This window comes from Zootoca vivipara, chromosome W (genome assembly GCF_963506605.1).
Source record: "Zootoca vivipara chromosome W, rZooViv1.1, whole genome shotgun sequence".
Taxonomy (NCBI): Eukaryota; Metazoa; Chordata; class Lepidosauria; order Squamata; family Lacertidae; genus Zootoca; species Zootoca vivipara.
In genome coordinates, this window is record NC_083293.1 from 6,905,406 (window position 1) to 6,927,140 (window position 21,735).

Genomic DNA, 21,735 nt, shown 5'->3' on the forward strand with positions numbered 1-21,735 from the left:
TCATTGGCGTAATTTCCCCACCTACTATGGTTAATTCAAGTTAATTCTAAACTGTCTCTAATATTCATGTTTAAATAAATATTTGTCAAAATTTCCTAAATGACAAGAAAATAATTATTTACCTTCATAGAATTCCAATGCCCAAAATTATGATTTGAAAAGTAACATGAGTTACCATGTTATGTAACGTGAGTTACCATGAGAAAAGTTATTCAATTAATAACCGTTGAAATTAGAAATGCCAGACCACTATGCTATGAAAGGCAAGGTTTCTGTAATACTCTTACCTAAAAAGTTTTTTTCTAAATTCATCATGGAGGAGGAAAAAGAAAAAAACAGTGGGTGCATAAAATTAAGCTGTCCAATTCATGTAACGTGAGTTACCACACAAAAATAATTTTTATTTTTCATATTTTGAAATTAATATAAAAAAGGTAATAAGATTCTATAATAACCAGGTATGTATTATATACACAATTATTTTATTCAATATTGCTTCTCAATTACTATGTTTAGATATTACTTAATTGTCGCAATCATAAGTCAAATGTAACGTGAGTTACCATGGATTTACCCATATGTGATTTGAGGGTGAATTTGGGGGGCCCCCATGCAAATAGGTGAAGATTCGCGAGGATCCTTGCTTCAAAACCACGTTTTTGGGCCACGGTGTCGCCAGGAAGCTGTGGATCCTTGATTTTTGTGGTGCAGGCTGTACCCCTGGGCATGATATGTGATTTGAGGGTGAGTTTTTTTGGGGGCCATGCAAAAAGGTGAAGATTCGTGAGGATCCGTGCTTCAAAACCACGCTTTTGGGCCACGGTGTCGCCAGGAAGCTGTGGATCCTTGATTTTTGTGGTGCAGGCTGTACGCCTGGGCATGATATGTGATTTGACAGTGAGTTTGCGGTGGCCCAATGCAGAAATCATGAGGATCCATGAGGATCCGTGGTTTTTAACCACGTTTTTGTGTCATTGTGGCCGCACGAAACAGTGGATGCGTGATTTTTTTGGTGCTGCCTACAGACTAAGACATACTCTACAATATCATGCTGTTGTTTTTTTATTTGAATGAAAAAAATCATATGAATTCATGAGGATCCGTTTAAAATCATCTGGATCCGCGTTTTACCCTGACCCGCTTCCAGATGTGATATGACACTGGATTTGTTGGAGTTAGTATTAAAAAAGTGGAGGATCCATGAGGATCCGTGTAGATCCGCCTTTTACCTTCTTCTAATTCCCTCCTGCTCCCAACCCAGGCCCTCCCCCGTCCCCTCAGTGTGCCAAAAACCACACGCAGCACCCCCCCCCCCCCCCGCCCAGCCCAGCCCAGCTCAGGCACACACACATTACCTCTCTCTCTCTCTCTCTCTCGCTTTTTCCGGCTGCCCTCACTCCCGGAAGGCTCAACACAAATCTCCTGCCGCGGGAATGAGCAAAAGTCAGCAAGCCAAGTCCGGAGGGAATGAGCAAAAGTCAGCAAGCCAAGTCCTTGCTTGCTGCTGGCCGGTTCAGCGATGGCACGCGTGCTAAACTTTTCCAGGGCTGGCTGGAGCATGGAGGCGAGGGGCGGGCCAGTTAGGAGGGAGGGGCGTCAGCGTCAGCCAGCCAATAAAGCGCCGCCTTGCAACCTAGCCCGCCCCTCACCTGGCTTTGTTGGCATTTCGTTTAGCAGGTAGAAAGAACGGCAGGCTGCTGTTGCAAATGAAGAGGGTTTATTACTGCTGAACAGTGTAGGAATCTATTTTTACCTTTAATATTCCAAAGAGCGATTTCAATGATTCTGCTCATTCAAGCACATTAGTGTTGATCTGTACCATGTGGAAGGCATGCATAGCTATGTCTCCCTTCTGCTAGTAAGAGCCTCCCATACTACACTGTTTCCTAGCTCTCTGTTGGATGCAAATGCAATGCAGATCATCCCTCTTCCCTGCTTAGTAGGGGTTTAGCATATACAGAAACCATTCCTCCCCCATCACTTGCCTTAGGCCTTGTCAAATCCAAATCTCTGCTGGGCTCAACCCATGAGACTCAAGTAATGAAACACAACTGCCACGACAATGGTCAGGGGTGATGTGAATTATAGTCCGTAACATCTGGTGAGTACCACACTGGCAGAAACCCAGTGCTAACTTTGGCAACTCACCTAGATTTTTGCTTTGATTTAAAGTTAAGTTACTCGCAGACTGACTACTGCAAGAATCAACTGATGCAAAGGGACTCGTTTCAAGATTAACTGAGCATACCTGTTTACACTATGCATGCTTATACACCCTATAGCTCAGGGGAGGCCAACTTCCAAGAGACTGCGATCTACTCACAGAGTTAAAAACTGGCAGCGATCTACCCCCCTTTGGGGTCCAGGTCAAAGTTGCTGAGGCTTTTTTAAAGAAGGAAAGCCCTGTTTTGGGGGGTTCACATAAAAGTTGTTGAGCTTCTTTCCGTGCTGAAATGTCACAACCTGAACGACGATGGCTTGGTTACTTATTGTAGAAATGCTGTCCTCTCCTTGATTCATGTCAGAGATGGAGCATTCTGTTATGCATCAGGCCATTGTATTAACTACGGTAAATCCTAGTAGGTGCCAACCAGCTTTAAAGAATGTTAACAACCTAAGTATGTGTTTTGGAGTGGGGGGAGGATCTATGTTTTACATTCAAATAGCAGATTTTTGAGGACCATATTTTCAAATAAATCCCCCCAATTTCCTTGTCATCATCTGACATTAGGCAATCTTCTATTGGCAAAAATCTGTCCATATAAATTCAAAGACAATTCTTACCAAAAGGTAATTCTTACCAAAACATGCATCTTGTCTTTCACTCCCCAAATGAATTCAAGGTGGCTTACAACCTACAAAAGCACACACTCCAACACTTATAACCACCCACAAAGGCCAGTAATTAGGTAGGGCGATGGCAAATAATCAGTTGTTCCCCCCCCCCCCCCTAGTTTTGATTCTGGGTACGCCCCTGATCCATGTCCCTTCCTATTGTATAGCAGAACCATTTCTGACATCAAAATCAATGACAAAGCCTGCTTCTATGGAATTTATGCAAGCACATCAGAGCACACATTGAACTTTGAAGCAGAGATGCTGGCTTTCTAACAAATTTGTTCATGAACCTCCTTCCTTCTTATGGAAAATTATTATCAGAACAATTGGCTGAAGGGTGAACAGGAATTCTTTTGAGGTTAGCAAGATCCTTTGATGTGGATACCTCCCATAATTCTGCTTGTTTCTATGCTGTTTTTAATTTCACTTCCTCATATGTATGACAATGTGGTTGCTCTTTCCTAGTGTTTCCACTAAAGTAGGTCCTTGTACCAAAGCATCAGTTGCATCAAGGAAAACTGGCATGATCCATGGGCGTAGCCAGGATCAAATCTGGGGGGGGGGCAGGCCATGGTCGTCCAGGTTGTGACATTTCAGCACGGAAAAGGCAAAATGAAACCAAAATTTTATTATATATAATTGCGTGCCGAGCAGGGTGGATAAAAATCAAATATTATTTTTTTTAAAATCCCAAAAATTGGATTTTTTTGATTTAAATTGGAATTTTTTAAATAAAATGCTTTTTGAGGAAAATATATTGCCATCCCCCCATTTCCTCCCTCCCCATAGAGAAACATTTGGTCAGTTTGGGAGTCAAAATGGTTTCCAGGCCTGTCTTCCTGTACTGTTTGCTTGGTACATTTATGAACATTGATTAGGCTAATCAAGCACCAATATTTCCTGCAACCATCAAATAAATTGCCACCCTATTTGTTATATAATTACTTTACTTCAAATCAGGCACCAAACCCTGTCCACAAATGAACTGAAATAGCAAGCCTCTACCACGGATATAAATTCAAATTGCTAACCAACTCAGATGAATTACCTTATTCTACTAACAAATCAAAGATAATTCACCTCTGCTCATCAGTGCACTAATGTTTTTTTGCTCTGATTAACATGAGCCAAGCTCAGGTCTAAAGGGGGGGGTGACCAAATTCAGAAAAAAAGAACACTACTGGGCCAAATTATGGGATAATTGATGCCCAAGTTTTTTATCTATGTAAATTATTTAACAGTATCAACTATTTATCTATCAACTTCAAATCCAGACTGGAAAACAGTTTATTTATTTTAAACCCCCGTAGGCCGCTAGAAAGAGTTCAACAGGTAAAATTTCCCACATGGTGCACATGTGGCACCAACAAAATGGTGGCTATCAGGATGCCCTAGCAACCATAAGCAGCAAGACAAGCAGGCAATGAGGCAGGCAGAAGTACTAAATAAACACAGCCAGGAGATGCACAGAATTAACTCAGCCATAATTAACACAGCCAGCTCACTTCTTTTTATTGATCATCCTCCTCTTATGGGCTGTTAATGATTCAGGTAAGCAGCACTGTTCCACATATTAAGAAAACAAGAAAACGATCCGGTTCGGACCGCGGAGCGCTAGCTGGCAAAAACGGGAGCTCCGTAACTCCCGGTATATTAGCTGGAGAAAAGGGGGGTTCGCCTGCAGGAATGGCGGACCTGTTTTCCATCCCTCTGACCTTCGTAAGGAATTTGGCGGTTGCTAGGGGAGTAAATGGCAACCCCCTACCCTCTCCGGGGGTTACGGAGAGGGGCCGCTGGCCCGCGATGCCCCCAGACCCACTCCGACTGTTTATGGAGTGGGGGGAGCTTGGGCTGAAGCACTTACGAGGGCCAGGACTCCCGGACGCTAATCTGCATGGCGGGGATTTCCATGATTAAAGAAGATAATTAGGCTTAAATCTATGGACATACTTCAGAAGGAGGGGCAGAAGCGCTGTTTACTGCCGAGAAATCTATGCTGCTGAGGGTGAGGAGTTAAAGGCTGTATTTCATCTGGAAGAAGGATTGATGGGGACGGAGCGATAAGGGAAGTGAGTTTTTTTTTACTTTTCTTCATATGAGTTACTTCGTACCTTCCCAGACGCGATGTCCTGGCTTGTTTGGAGTGAAAGAGAAGCAAAAGACTGTGTGAGTTGAACTTTATAAACTGTTGTTACTGAGCATATTTTTTAAAGATGTGGAGTTGCCGACGAGAAAAGCCCCCCTCTAGTTGGACGGGAGGAGTGCCTGGACGCGTTCGGAGGATTTATGAGCTGTGACGCACTTTGAATTGGAGCAGCGACCTGAAGCTAAGTTCAGCTATAGGGCAAGGAGATCCATTAATTTACCAAGAGTCTATGGTTTGATGTTTGGATCTTCTGCCTGGAAAAGCTGTAAATTTTACAAAGATCGTTAATCTACATGGTTATGAGAGAAAACGAAAGTGATTTGAGTTTTTTAAGATGGCGCTGCTTCGTGTTGACGACGCAACAGGGAGCTCCAGACCAAGAAGATTTATGGGGAGGCTGGACTGATTAACTCACACAGGAGAAAGAACATTTGTGAAACTTTGTTTGACATTTATCTCAGCAGCTGGGAAACAATCGGTTGAAAGAGGAAAACATCTATGTGACTGTAAGGGAAAGATCTGGATTATTATGAACTTGGAGAGACGATTTGAACTTTAGAAAAAAGACGGCAGTGGACGGTTGCGAGGAATCCCCAATTTCTTGAAGCATGGGAACCCAAAAAAATTTTTCTAGATGATTTGGCATAACATTCGGTTTGATTGATATATATGTGTATAATTTGAAATAATGAATGTGATATAATTGGTTTTAATTGGAAAATTAATAAAAATATATTTAAAAAAATAAAAAATAAAATAAACAACCCCCCCATATAAGGCTGGGAAGGCGATTCCTACCCGATACGTCGGCGGTTCCCCAAAGGCTCTCCCGGAGACCTTCGCAATCGGCAGAAGGAGGGGGAGAGACCTGGGCACTAAGACGAGGCAAGACGCTTCCAGCACAAGCCGAGAAACCAGCTGCGTGCACGACGGTAAAGAACTCCTTTTAATATTCAACCCCTACGGTTACCCCGAGCGTAAATAAGATAAGATAAAAGTTACCAGAAGGAGATTGGCACGAAGATCATCCCCCCCAGCAAATTCGAACTGCCTTAAAAGTATAAAGGAAAAGCGGGGAGCGGGAAAGACTCAAAAGAACGAAACATCGCGCATACAGGAGACGCTGACCGGGGAGAAACAAAGTATCTGTAAGCAGGGGAAACAAGAACTTTTTAAATAGGACCTGTTTGAGCTTTGATCCTGTATATTATTCATACAACGCAGGACAGTATTGTGGCCGGGAACTGTAAATTTTAGGAGTGAAGACGACCTGAGAGGAAAGCACGAAATAAAGTGGGCTACGCTAAGCCCCGCACCGGTCGTTTTAAAAGCTGAATTTAATCTCTCTTCCCCCCCCCCCCCAACTAAGTGTTTGAAATAAAATGGCGACGACATGCTAAAGACTATGACTAAGCAGACAAGGCAACATAGTAACAAGAAAAAAAACAAAACATGGACAAAGGGAAGAAATTGAATTCAGCCAGTAACTCCCAAAGAAGAGTGTCTTCAGCAACAGCAATAGCAGAGCATGACATGCATCTCAGAGACCTAATTTTAAGTCTAAAAAGTGACATTGGAGAGATTAAACAAGATCTCACAGAAATGAAAAAGGACATGAATGAAAGATTGACAAACCTGGAAGATAAAGTAGGAAAAGTGGACTCAAATGAGAAAGATAAACAAGAAATTAAAGAACATATTACCAAAGTAGAGGAAGCATCGAATAAAGCAATAGAGAGCATACAAGAGGTGCAGGAAAAAAACCAAACAATGGAAAACTCTCTGAAAAACCTCTCCAAAGAAAGACGTGAAGGGAAAAAAGACTTAGATTAAATGAAAAAAGACTTGGAAGACCAAAAGGAAGCCTGGGAAGCTACACAGGATGCTCTTGCTATGCTTCAAATGAAAATGAGGGAAAAGATTTTAAGGTTCCAGAATATTCCTGAGATACCCAATGAAGACATTGAAAAAAGATTGATAGCGGCGCTGGCGAAATGGCTAGATCTAGAGGAATTAGACATTGAGACCCGACTGGAAGAAGCCTTCAGGATTAATTCCAAAAAGGCAAAAGCAAACAATTGGCCTGGAGACTGCCTAGCAACATTTACCACAATGTGGCTTAGAAACAAAATTTTAAAAACCAAGGGAAAGAAAAAATGTGTGATGGATGGGACTGAAATAATCATAATGAAAGAAATCCCCCCCAGGCTGATACATAAAAGGAAAAAGTATCAGTTCTTAGCAAAAGCTTTAAGAGCAAAAAAGGTCTTTTTTAAATGGGAGTACCCTGAAGGGGACCCAGGTGGCGCTGTGGTTAAACCACTGAGCCTAGGGCTTGCTGATCAGAAGGTCGGCGGTTCGAATCCCTGTGACGGGGTGAGCTCCCGTTGCTTGGTCCCAGCTCCTGCCAACCTAGCAGTTCGAAAGCACGTCAAAATGCAAGTAGATAAATAGGAACCGCTACAGCGGGAAGGTAAACGGCGTTTCCATGTGCTGCTCTGGTTTGCCAGAAGCGGCTTTGTCATGCTGGCCACATGACCTGGAAGCTATACGCCGGCTCCCTCGGCCAATAATGCGAGATGAGCGCGCAACCCCAGAGTCGGTCACGACTGGACCTAATGGTCAGGGGTCCCTTTACCTTTACCTTTTACCCTGAAGGTATCGCCTTCGCATTTAAGGGAAGATGGAGGAGGTTTGATACACAAGAAGCGGCTGACAGATTCTTCAGGACTTACTCCCAGGAACTAGGAGGAGACAAAATGAAATTAATTAAAGACCAACACCAAACTAAGACTGATGAAGAAAGGGAGGAAGAACATAGCAGCGAAGAAGATGAAGGAGGAGAGGAAGTACCAGAGGAAGAAGAAAAAGAGGAAGGAGAAACAGAAGGATGAATGGAAAGGACAATCTATACAATATATAACTCTTCCATTAACCCCCTCCTATCCAGTGAATGTACCGTACCGGTTGTTCTAGTTATTCAATAACTCAACAATTATGATTGTTTAAGTAACTTTACACAAATGTAGAAAGTAAGATTTGTTTCCTTGGTTCTGCTTAGCATAGAAATTAATTTGACTTTCTTTTAATAATTCTTCTTATTGTGGTCCCCCCCTTTTTTGTGTGTCTTCCCCTTCCCCTTCCCTCCCCTTCCCCCTTCCCTCCCCCCTCTTTCTTTTTTTCTTTCTTTTTCTTTTTCCTTCCCCCCCTTTTTTTCTTTTTTCCTTTTAATTTACTTTCCCTTTTTTTTCCTTTATTCTTCTTTCCCTAAAATCTTAATAAAAGGAAAATGGATTTAAGAATCATATCATGGAACATAAATGGCTTAAATAACAAAAAAAAAGGAAAAGGGTGGGACACCTATTAAAAAAACAAAATTTTGATGTTATTTGTCTTCAAGAAACACATATAAATAAAAAACATCTGAGGGTTTTAAAGAATGAAAAATTAGGAATGGAATTTGCGACGGCGGACGCAAAAAAGAAAAGAGGTGTAGTATTCTATGTTAAAAAGCAATGGAAACCAGAAGTTTTATGGACGGATAATGAAGGTAGAATAGTAATGATAAAGACAATTATTGAAGGTGAACAGTGGATCTGGGTGGGCCTTTATGCGCCAAATGGGAGTAAAACAGCATTTTTAGAAAAATTAGAATTTCAAATAATGAAATATGATGAATATAAGATTATGATAATGGGGGACTTGAATGGAATAATTGATCCTGAATATGATAAAAGCGGAAGGGATATGAAGAAATACAAGATGAAATTACCGAAGCAATTCACGAACATGACTAGAAATTTAAATTTATTAGACGTCTGGAGACATAAAAACCCCATTAAAAAAGAATTTACACATATCTCGGCTAGACATCAGACCGCAAGCAGAATAGATATGATTTGGATGTCAAAGGAATTATTGTTAAGAACTCAAAAAGTAGAAATCAACCCCCGAACACTATCAGACCACAATGCAATAAGTTTAATATTAAAGGCAGAGCAAAAAGAAAGAAATTGGAGACTAAACGTTTTTATGCTGAAAAAAACAAATATAAAACAAGAGGCAATTAAAAAATTAAAAGACTATTTCAAATTAAATAATAATGGTGAGGTAGATTTAAATATAGTCTGGGATGCTGGGAAAGCCTTTATGCGTGGGTATTTTATAGAACAAACAGTCAAAATCAAGAAAGCTGAGGAACTAAGGAAAGAAAATTTATTACAAGAAATAAGGAATAAAGAAAGATCCCTATATAAAAACTATGATAAAAATATTGAACAAGAATTAAAATTATTGAGAGCAGAATTTGAAAAGATAATTGACCAAGAGATGGAATGGAAATTAAAATTCTGGAAATATAAATACTTTGAGTGGGCAAATAAACCGAGTAAATTATTGAGTTGGCAGATTAAAAAGAGGGAAAATGAAAAAATAATAAGCAGAATTAAATCAGGGGGGGAATTTTTTGATAAGACGGAGGAAATTATGAAAGTATTTCACAAATTTTATGAATCCTTATATCAAAAAGAAGAGACAGATAGCCAAGAGATTGATGAATTCTTTAAAAAATACCAGCTTCCCAAAATTCCACCAGAAAAAATGATACTTTTAAATAAAGAAATTACATCAATGGAAATAATAGAAGCAATAAAATCTATGAAAAAAGGGAAGACTCCAGGCCCAGATGGGCTACCTATAGAATACTATAGGGAATTTCAGGAAATAATATCAATCCCACTCAGAGACTTAATGAATAAAATATTGACGAAGGGGACGGTTCCCAAATCTTGGACAGAGGCACAAATCACACTAATACCCAAAGCACAAACAGACTCAGACTTACCATCTAATTATAGACCGATCTCCCTCCTAAACTCGGATTATAAGATATTTACAAAAAATTTGGCAGATAGATTGAATAAAATTCTGGAAGAACTAATACACAAGGACCAAGTTGGATTTGTAAAGGGAAGGTCCGCAAAAGACAACATTAGAAACATTGTAAATATTTTGGAATGCCTTGAAAACAGAAGAGACAAACGGGCAGCCCTTCTATCCATTGATGCCGAAAAGGCTTTTGATAGAGTCTCCTGGGCATTTATGATAAAAACAATAGAAAATTTAAATTTAGGAGAACATATGGAGAAAGCGATAAAAGCTATTTATAAAGCCCAAGGAGCCCAGATATTAATAAATGGAAGATTAACCAACAGAATAAATATCGAAAGAGGCACAAGGCAAGGCTGCCCCTTGTCGCCCATTCTTTTCATATTGACTTTGGAAATTTTATTAAAAAATTTAAGAGAAGAGGATACCATCAAGGGAATAGTAATTGGCAATAAAAAATTCAAAGTAAAGGCCTATGCAGATGATATAATCATAACCACCGAAGATCCAGTTCAAAGTATACCCTCAGCAATTAAGAAAATAAATGAATTTGGCAGATTAGCGGGATTGAAAATAAATTATGAAAAAACTAAAATGCTGGTAAAAAATTTGGAAACCAAAGAAAAACAGGAGCTCCAGGAAAAAAACAGGTTTAAAAATTGATAAAAGATTGAAATATTTGGGCATCCAAACAACAATAAAGGGGATAGATTTGATACAGGAAAATTACAGAGTAATGTGGAAAAAGATAAAGGCAAATATGGAAGAATGGAGAAAATTGAAATTATCATTAATGGGTCGAATCTCTCTAGTTAAAATGTGTGTTGTCTCCAAAATGAATTACTTATTTCAAAATTTACCGATTTTAGGGAAAGACAAATTTTTTAACGAATGGAAAAAAGATATTACGAAATTCATCTGGGAGGGGAAGAGACCGAGGGTGAAGTACACGATTATGATAGATCACAGAGATAGGGGAGGCTTCGGCCTCCCTGACCTCGAGATATACCACGATGCGGCCGCAATCGCATGGATCAAAGAGTGGATGGAACTCCAAAATACAGACCTTCTAGACCTGGAGGGCCAAGGATTGGCTTTCGGTTGGCACCGTTATTTAATGAAAGACAAAATAGAAAAAAAGAACATCTTTATGTTCAATATAATTAGGAAATCCCTGTATTTAGTGTGGCAGAAATATAAAAGGTTTTTTGAGCCAAAGACCCCATGGTGGCTTTCACCCTTAGAATTAGTTGCCGTTAAAAGAACCAACATGGATAGTAATTGGCCCACTTACAGATCTCTATTAGAAGAAAGTGAGGGAATTCTAAAATTCTTTTCTTTTCGTTTTAGTAGACATGTATGGATAGATAGGTGGGCGGACACTCTTCTCTGTCTTGCCTCGTAACCCAGGGCCCACTGGTGGCAGAAGAGGACTCTGGGGGAGGGAGGAGGGGGAGGGGGAAAAACTCAACTATAAAATGGACCACCTTCAGCTATCCACCCGGTATGGGACCTTCTCGTGGCAGGAGGGGGCTCGTGGGGGGGTGGTGGAAGAGGATGGAATGAATTTGATATGTGTTTTCTATGTTTATTTTGTAAAATCAATAAAAAATATTTTTTACAAAACAAACAAAACAAAAACAAAAAAAAACCTCTCACCAAGCGCTAATCTAGAATTAACAATAGGCCAGATGGCAATGCTCGCTTGAAGCATTAAACGTAGGGAAAAAATAAAGCTTTCTCCTGCTCTAGTTGCCCATCAATTCCACTAGTTACTAAAGAAATCCAGAAGTTGGGCATTTCCTCTAAATCAGGGGTAGGCAACTTGAGGCCCGGGGGCCAGATCCAGCCCAATCGCCTTCTAAATCTGGCCCGTGGACGGTCCGGGAATCAGCGTGTTTTTACATGAGTAGAATGTGTGCTTTTATTCAAAATGCATCTCCGGGTTATTTGTGGGGCATAGGAATTCGTTTTTCTTCTTTTTTCAAAATGATCCTGCCACTTCTACCCCACTAACCAGGTCAACACTATTGGTTAGGGCCAGATCTAAAATGGCTGATCCTCTTGTTGCTTCTCCCACTTTCTGGACAATGAAATTGTCTGCAAGGCCTGGAGTACTGTGTCCAGTTCTGGGCACCACAGTTCAAGAAGGATACTGACAAGCTGGAACGTGTCCAGAAGAGGGCAACCAAAATGGTCAAAGGCCTGGAAACGATGCCTTATGAGGAACGGCTTAGGGAGCTGGGTATGTTTAGCCTGGAGGAGAGAAGGTTAAGGGGTGATATGATAGCCATGTTCAAATATATGAAAGGATGTCATATGGAGGAAGGAGAAAGATTGTTTTCTGCTGCTCCAGAGAAGCGGACACGGAGCAATGGATTCAAACTACAAGAAAGAAGATTCCACCTAAACATTAGGAAGAATTTCCTGACAGTAAGAGCTGTTCGGCAGTGGAATTTGCTACCAAGGAGTGTGGTGGAATCTCCTTCTTTGGAGGTCTTTAAGCAGAGGCTTGACAGGCATATGTCAAGAATGCTTTGATGGTGTTTCCTGCTTGGCAGGGGGTTGGACTGGATGGCCCTTGGGGTCTCTTCCAACTCTAGGATTCTATGATTAGGAAGAACTTCCTGACAGTAAGAGCTGTTCGGCAGTGGGATTTGCTGCCCAGGAGTGTGGTGGAGTCTCCTTCTTTGGAGGTCTTTAAGCAGAGGCTTGACAGGCATATGTCAAGAATGCTTGGATGGTGTTTCCTGCTTGGCAGGAGGTTGGACTGGATGGCCCTTGGGGTCTCTTCCAACTCTACGATTCTATGAAACCAAAGGAGAAAGGCCTTCTACTGAGTCAGACCCCGAACCTATTTAGCTCAGTCTCTACACTGGCTGGCAGCGGTTCTCCAGGGCTTCAGGTCAGGGGGGGGGGCAATTCTTCCTACCCTGCCTATTTTGGAAAGTGCTTTGTCTGCCCCTCGTTTGTCCATTTGTCCGTCCATCTGCTCTCCATGAGTTTGGACACCTCTCGAGATGTCATCACCAAACTGAGGACGAGGATTCCCAAGGCAGGAGCAATAGCCTTCATAAATATTTGGAGGCTGGGTACCATTCTGAATCAAGGTGGCAGACGAAACGCGTGAATTTGAAATGACTTCACCCATCTCTGGGCACAGTTTTGGTCACCTCTCGAGACATCATCACTGGGCACTGGGCACCATCTTGAATCAACGTGTGACTTTTCGTGTGACTTTGCTTGATTTTGGGCATGACTGGTCCAAACTCACAAATTACACTATCGATCGCAATAATTTTTTGGTTTCTACAAATTCCCAGGCAATGCCAGGCACTCCCTGCTATATAATAAATGCCCACCAACTGGCCATAGGAAGTCTCTGGTTTCCTATTTTCCCTTCAGTTCTGCTCTTACCTTCCAAGTCCCGGACTGCAGAATCCGGGACCGGCAGCCGTGTGACACCGGAAGTTGCGCCGACGTCGCTTTGCCCTTCTATGGGCACAAAAATGGCCGCCGCCGGCTTCAAAAGGAGCTTCTACACATGACCGGAAGTGCGTCGACGCAACTTCCGGCGGCGGCCATTTTTTGTGCCCATAGAAGGGCAAATCAGAAAAAAATAATGGCCGCCGGCAGGAGAAAATAACGGAGAAAAACGGGAGACAAAGTGATACGGGGGACCACCAGGAAAAGGTAAGTAAAAACGGGGGTTTGCCGGGGAAAACGGGGTACTTGGCGGCTATGGTTCTGCTACATTGTGGGTTATTTACTCTGCAAGAGCTGTTCTCCCTTGCATTCGTTAGCCATAAATCTAGCCCCGTAATTTGTAAACTTTCCCAGGTTTGGACTTTAAGAGACCCTCACTGCAACATTCTTAACAGCCCTTATGTCTTAAGTATTCATTATTCATCCCTCCCCCCATGAAAGCAGGGACAATTTGGGGTGTGTGTGTGTGTGTGGAATCAGTTTTCCTCTTCCCTCCCTGCCCCTTTCCCCTTGTATGCTATGCTTATTTTTAGGCTGTAAGCCATGGGCGTACCCAGCATGGGGCAGGGGGGTGCAGCTGCCCCCCCCCCGAAGGCCAAACCACGGGCCCGACTAGGGAAGCAAATACTCTGCGCAGGCGCCCCGCTTGTTGACACGGGAGGGGAGGGGGGGAGGAAACGCTGCTGGTGCGGCGGCTCCTCCTCTCAGCCCGCCCTGCCTACATCTGCACCAATCCCCACCCACTAAAGCCTTCGCGCCTCCCAATGGAAAGCCCTGCCGGGTGGCAACCTCTCCTGCCTAAGAGTTCTGCTGGGCTGGCAAGCGAAGGAGACGCGGCTCCCTGCATTGGTTGCAGCCGCCGCCGCGCTCTGCCTCCCGGTAGGCTGCACTGCGATCGTCAGCGCCGTGGGCTGGGAATCGCCCCCTTTTTCCCCCCTCCGCACCCCCCTCCTACCCCCCAAGTTAGGAGTTGCTACTGAGACTCCTCCTGGGCCGGGAGAGGAAGTGCACCGACAGGAGCCAGTTCAGTCCGGGGGGCAGAAGCCCGCAAAGGAGGAGTGGGGGGTGCCGGCCGAAGGCGGTGGTCGCGGCTGCTGCAAGGAAGCTGCGTGGGGGCGTTTGCGCCGGATTGCCAGCGGCAGGAGTAGCCCAGCGACAACGACCCTTCCTCGCCGCCCCCCACCCTGGGCAAAAGGAAAGGAGCTGCCTTGGGGGGCGGCACAGCTCTCCCCCTGCGTGCATTGCCCTCTCCGGGCATTGGCTGCTGTTTCCTTCTTTGCAATGCGCCCCCCCAGCCACTCTCCCTCGCTGCCCCTGCCTAGAGAGGGGCGTTGAGGGTGGGGGAGCCACCGCCGCCATAGGGTCGCAGCTGGGGGGGGGTTCGCTCGCCTGTGCTGCGCCACCCCACCTTTCCCATCTTTTGCTCCTTCGCGATGGGGAAGCGGCGGTGGCAGCTTCTTCTTCTTCTTTGAGGGCCTCAGCTTGGCGGGGGGTTCCACGGTATCTTCCCAGGCCACGGGGGGGTGGCCCCCCAGGACTAGCAGACCTCTGAGCCCCTTCCCCATCCCAGTTATATAGGGTGGGAACTGGCAAGGCTTCGGGGGGACCTGGGGGAGGGAAAGTGGGGCCCAAAGGGGTTTTTCAGGGGGGTGGCTAGGCCGTAAATGGATGGGAGCGATGTCTTCAGAGCAGGGCCGTCTTAAGCATACCTGCCGCCCTGGCACCGTGGTGCGACGGATCCCTCTGGCTCCCCCACCCCGACCCGTTTCCGGCGCGGCGGGCACAGCCCGCCGCACGGCTGCCACCTGGAGGGCCAGAGCCCTAGCAACCCAGTCTGGCCATAGGGGCGTCCAGGGGGGCTGCCCCGCCCCCTGTTGCGACGCCCCTGCGCGCGGCGGAGGCGGCCCCAGGCCCGCACGCCTCCGGAACAGCTGAGAGGTGCGCCTGGGTCGGCCTCCACCGCGCCTCTCAGCGGGTGTAGTGGCGCCCCTGGTGGCCTGGCGCCCCGCGCCACCGGACCTGGCTCTAGAGACGGCCCTGCTTCAGAGCAGGGGAATTTCGTAGGAGAGAGTTTAGGGGGTTCATTTAGCGGCCGCAGAGTTGTAGCCCCGCCCACATTCCCACTTTGTGGCCCCTCCCCTCCCATGCCTTGGCCCTGCCCCTGAACGACCATGGCTTGGCCCCCCCCCTTAGTTTTGATCCTGGGTACGCAGAGGCTGTCTTGCTTTTGATTGTATGCAAACTGCTCCTGGGAAGCAGTTTGGCTGAAGAGGAGCAGGGTACAGATGCTCCACTTAAATGCAGATATCCACATGCCCTAGCCTGCCCTACCCCCCACCCCCCACCCCAAAGGTCTGCACCCAGAATTATGCAAGAGGGCTTACTCGCATCTCGGTCTGTCGCGAGACCGTGCTGCTTCTTGGTGATGTCAATGTACAGGATGTCTGCGGAAGCCATGCTGAACTCGCTGTTGCTTAGCTTGCTGTTCCTGGGGGCAGGAAAAGAAAACTGTGAGGGAATCATCCCGGGGAGGGGGAGCAGACTCCCAAGGGCACCATGAACTAGAATCATAAAATAGAATCATAGAGTTGGAAGAGACCTCGAGGGCCATCCAGTCCAACCCCCTGCCAAGCAGGAAACACCATCAAAGCATTCTTGACATATGCCTGTCGAGCCTCTGCTTAAAGACCTCCAAAGAAGGAGACTCCACCACACTCCTTGGCAGCAAAGTCCACTGCCGAACAGCTCCTACTGTCAGAAAGTTCTTCCTAATGTTGAGGTGGAATCTTCTTTCTTGTAGCTTGAATCCATTGCTCCATATCCGCTTCTCTGGAGCAGCAGAAAACAACCTTTCTCCCTCCTCTATATGATATCCTTTTATATATTTGAACATGGCTATCATATCCCCCCTTAACCTTCTCTTCTCCAGGCTAAACATACCCAGCTCCCTAAGCCGTTCCTCATAAGGCATCGTTTCCAGGCCTTTGACCATTTTGGTTGCCCTCTTCTGGACACGTTCCAGCTTGTCAGTATCCTTCTTGAACTGTGGTGCCCAGAACTGGACACAGTACTCCAGGTGAGGTCTGACCAGAGCAGAATACAGTGGTACTATTACTTCCCTAGATCTAGATGCTATACTCCTCTTGATGCAGCCCAGAATTGCATTGGCTTTTTGAGCTGCTGCATCACACTGCTGACTCATGTCAACTAAAGCAGCTCTTGAGGCAAAAGACAGAAGCACTATGGGGAACCTTTTTTCTTTTTTCTTTACCTTTATGTTCTTGTCTTTTCTTTCTTTATAATTTTTTTTTATTCTTATTAGAATTTTCACCAAAATAACAACAACAAGAAGAAAAAAGACAAAAAGAAAGGGGGGGAAAGAACAAATAACAATAAAACAACAATTCTCATATCACTTCACATGGTGTAGAATGCAGTGGTGGCGAGCCTATGACACGCGTGTCAGACGTGACACGCAGAGCCCTCACGGCTGGCACACGCCCCATCGGCCCATTCGCGCTGTTGTTGTCCCCCCCCCCATTTCTTCTCCCGCTCCTCCTACAGCTTGCCTCCGCTGTTAAAACCCGGATCCTTTTGTAGTTGTTGTTGCTGCTGTAGCCAGAGATTGGTTTTTTAACCTTTTGGGGCACCCCTCAAAAAAGCAAAGCTACTTTTGCACACACACCCAAAAAAACCTCCCAAAGTTTGGTCAGCAGCTCCCCCCCCCAAAAGCTCAACAGCAACTGGGCACTTGGTGATAAGTAAATAAATAAATAAATAAATAAGGGTTTTTTGGTTTGGTTTGGTTTAATAATTAGTTTTTGGTTTATTAAATAAACCAAATACAGATATATATATATATATATATATATACACTGTATATTCCTGCGTATAAGACTACTTTTTAAAGCCAGGAAAATCTTCTCAAAAGTCGGGGGTCGTCTTATATGCCGGGTCGTATTTCTTATACTGCGAGTATATCCCAAACTCTCTATTTTAACTGGAAAAGTTGGGGGTCATCTTATACGCCCAGTCGTCTTATACGCCAGAATATAAAGGTAAAGGTAAAGGGGGCCCTGACCATCAGGTCCAGTCGTGTCCGACTCTGGGGTTGCGGCGCTCATCTCGCTCTATAGGCCGAGGGAGCCGGCGTTTGTCCGCAGACCACTTCCGGGTCATGTGGCCAGCATGACAAAGCTGCTTCTGGCAAACCAGAGCAGTGCATGGAAACGCCGTTTACCTTCCCGCCGGAGCGGTTCCTATTTATCTACTTGCGCTTTGACGTGCTTTCGAACTGCTAGGTGGGCAGGAGCTGGGACCCGAGCAACGGGAGCTCACCCCGTCGCAGGGATTCGAACCGCTGACCTTCTGATCAGCAAGCCCTTCACTCTGTGGTTTAACCCACAGCGCCATCTGGGTCCCTGTACGCCAGAATATTCGGTATATCAATTATACCTTTTTGTTATTTAAACTATAAATATCGCGAAATTATGGTTTTTTTTCTCGAAGTGACACACCACCCGAGTTATGCTCGTTTTTTTGGCGAATTTTGACACACCAAGCTCAAAGGGTTGCCCATCGCTGGTATAATGGGACCTCCTCGGGTTTCCCTCCCTGTGGTTCTTTAACACATTGATAGTTAGCAAATTCTAAATCATTTTAATCACCTTACATTATGTTCTTGTCATGGGTGTAGCCAGGGGGGGGGTCAGTGCCCCTCCCCAGATCAAGTAAAACAATGTAAATACTTAACTAAAAGACCGATCACGTCGGTTCTGCCCCCCCAAGTCCTCCCCCCCCCTATCAAAAATCCTGACTATGCCCATTATTCTTGAGAATGTATTTTATTTTAGAAGCTAACTTCTAAAATATTGGTTTGTTCTGTTCTTGTTTTTATTATGTAATTTGTGTTTTGTATGTTGTGAGATCTATGGATGAAGGATGGTACCGTATATGCCACCATATAACGGGACTGGGCGTATATGACAACCCCCTAATTTTTCAAGTTAAAAAATAGGGGTTTGGGATATTCTCTAATTTTTATGTACTTGCGATTTCTGGCACAGCGGGGACTCGCAAATCGCCTTCTGAGGATGTCCTCGTGTCCATACATGCTCAGAAGCGATTTCTGGCACCACTCGGCAAGTCCCGGTTTAGCGCAGCGTGCGGGGGGACTTGTCGAGCGGGCAATACCCGGCGTGTAATACGACCCCCGAATTTTGAGACGATTTTCCAGGTTTAAAAAGTCATCTTATACGCCAGAATATATGGTATACAGTGGTACCTCGGGTTACGAACGCGATCCGTTCCGGGTCGCAGTTCGTAACTCGAAAAGTTCATAACCCGGAAAGGGCCTGAACCGCCGTTTTGCGCATGCGTAAAGCACTATTTTCACTATTTTCACGCTTTGCGCAGGTGCAAAGGTGTGCGGCGCTTCTGCGCACACACGCACGGCGAAAATACTTCCGGATTGTTCGTAACCCGAGGTGTTCGCAACCCGAGGTACGACTGTATGAATTTTAATAATAATAATAATAATAATAATTATTATTATTATTATTATTATTATTATTATTGGGGGGGCTTTTGGTACTGGTCTCCCTCACCTTTATTTCTTATTTCTCACTTGATTTTTTTTTTTTAAGACAGAAGCCCCAGGTTCAAATCTCACCTCAGGCCCAGCTGAGTATATGGTATACTGATGGTCTCTCTGCCTCAGCCCCACCCACCCATAAGGTTACAAAATGTCCGCGTTTCCCGGGGACAGTCCCCGGATTTACAAATCAGTCCCCATACAAAATCCATTGAAGCTTAAAAGTGTCCGCGGATTCATGGAAAAAAATCTGCTAACCATTTTGGGGCAGGCTGCCCTTGAAAGTGGAGTCTCCATCTTCCTAAACATTAGGAAGAACTTCCTGACAGTAAGAGCTGTTCGGCAGTGGGATTTGCTACCAAGGAGTGTGGTGGAGTCTCCTTCTTTGGAGGTCTTTAAGCAGAGGCTTGACAGGCATCTGTCAAGAATGCTTTGATGGTGTTTCCTGCTCGGCAGGGGGATGGACTGGATGGCCCTTGGGGTCTCTTCCAACTCTACGATTCTATGATCCCCCTCACCTTATAAACATCCGGAAGCCCGTGGGTCCCAATTTCGTCGTCCCCTTCACGCCCAGGAAACGGATGAACAGAGCCGCAATCCGCTCGACCAGCCGCAGATAGTCAAATTCCTTTGCGAGCTTCGGGTACAGCTCCCTGAGGCAAATGGAAGGGAACTTGGCTTCTGACGTCTTGCTGTCATCCAGCTCTGGCCCTTCTTCCAGCAAATCGTTTTCCCTCTCCCATTCAGCCTCTGAAACCTCGGCTCTGCGGGCCAAACAGCAACACAAAGATTGCATCAATGCATCTTCATCGCTTCCCATCTCACGGCTGCCGCTGCCATGATGCCATCCGAGAAACACCCATACGTAGCTGCCAAGTACCCCGTTTTCCCCGGGAAACCCCCGCTTTTACTTACCTTTCCCCGGCGGTCCCCCGTATCAGTTTTGCTGTAAAGATTTATTTGCGGTCCTGCTCCCCTCCTTCCTTGCCACTCCTTCCATCCCAGCTACATTGTACTTGCTCCAGCTAATATTAGAACCAATAGTCCTTAGCATAGCTGCCAAGTACCCCGTTTTCCCCGGGAAACCCCCCGTTTTTACTTACCTTTCCCCGGCGGTCCCCTGTATCACTTTGTCTCCCGTTTTTCTCCTGCCGGTGGCCATTTTTTCCCCCTGATTTGCCCTTCTACGGGCACAAAAAATGCCCGCCGCCGGCTTCAAAAGTAAGCTTCTACGCATGACCGGAAGTGCATAGACACGACTTCCGGTGTCGCCCCGCCCATGGCCGCCGCCGACACCGGAAGTCGCGTCGACGCACTTCCGGCCATGCGTAGAAGCTCCTCTTGAAGCCGGCGGCGGCCATTTTGGGTGCCCATAGAAGGGCAAAGCGACGTCGACGCAACTTCCGGTGTCACATGGCTGCCGGTCCCGGATTCTGCAGTCCGGGACTTGGAAGGTAAGGGTTGGCCACTGTGGGAACAGAATGCTGGGACTGGTAGGCCCATGGCCTGATCCGTGAGGCTCTTCTTATGTCCTTATTATGCTTTGGGGGCTTCTGAGCTTTTGGGGGCAAAGTCCTCTGGAGCAGACCTGCCTGGAAGTGGGGAGAGGGGGCCAGTGAGAGAGGGTGTGTCTGCTCCATAGAATTACAGTGGTACCTCTACTTACGAATGTTTCTACTTACGAATGGAGCTCCATCCGCCATCTTGGATGCAGTTTAGATAGTTTTTTTTCTACTTACGAATTTTTAGATAGGGTTGCTTCGACTTACGAATTTTTTCTCCCAATGCATTCCTATAGGATTCGACTTACAAATTTTTTCCTTCTTTCTTTTTCTTTTTTTCAACATCGTCCACGCCTAGCGGGTTTATTTTATTTTATTTTTATTTTTTTCCACATCATCAGTTTATTTTTTCCCCCAGAAAACATTTTATTTTGTATTTCAAAATATTACAAATCATGTTAACACAAAAATGAAAAAAGCAAATGAAAGAGAAAAAAAGAAAAAAAAGAAATTGATAATCATAAATCATATAGATCAAGGAAAAAAACATATAAAATGGAAAATCATATAAAATTCAACATATTCTACACAAATGAAAATAGAATCAAACATTAAACTGAGGCAGAATTTCAGATGGAAACAAAACATGATAACAAAGAAAAATTTCTAAATCAAAATTTCCTGCATCCCACCACCCATCCCTCCACCCACCATGCGTGATTTAGTACTTCCAGCCGTACTTTGTTCTGCGCCTTTCATGTTCTCTCAGTCATTTGTATACCTAATTCCTTATTGTAGATCTGTTAATAAAGCTTATTTGTCTGAGTCTTCAAATGGCTTCTGCAAGCAAGGGATTTTCCACCATTGTCATTACATAATTTCTATATTTCCCCCAATCTTTATTTCTTATTTCCTCATTAATTCCCTTAATTTCAGCATTTTTTGTAGCTGAATTATAATATGTTAACAATTTTTTCTGCCAGTCCTGTTTGGTCGGTACCTTATTGCTTTTCCAATTTGAACCGATCAGATTCCTAGCTGCTGTCGAAGCATACATTACAATGCTTCTATCTTTTGGCCGAATTTCGTCATGAAGTATACCAAGGAGGAATAACTCTGGGTACTTTTTAAATGAATATTTGAGTATTTTTTTCATTTCTTTATATATCATATCCCAGTAAGGCTTAATTTCACTACATCTCCACCATATATGAATATAGCTGCCTATCTCTTTTTGGCATCGCCAGCACTTCTCGTCAGTTTGTACATTTTGGCTAATTTTT

At 44.6% G+C, this 21,735-nt stretch overlaps 1 protein-coding gene across 1 annotated transcript; it reads right to left on the minus strand.

The window, feature by feature from the left end:
- Window positions 1-6,237: 6,237 nt before the first annotated feature.
- On the minus strand, window positions 6,238-20,083 carry LOC132591473 (tubulin polyglutamylase TTLL11-like). The gene is made up of 3 exons (XM_060270102.1): window positions 19,469-20,083; window positions 15,718-15,845; window positions 6,238-6,254 (listed from the first exon to the last, which is right to left on the minus strand). The coding sequence occupies exons 1-3, from the start codon at window positions 19,768-19,770 to the stop codon at window positions 6,238-6,240; spliced, it is 447 nt and encodes a 148-aa protein (XP_060126085.1). The 5' UTR covers window positions 19,771-20,083.
- Between the last annotated feature and the right edge of the window lie 1,652 nt (window positions 20,084-21,735).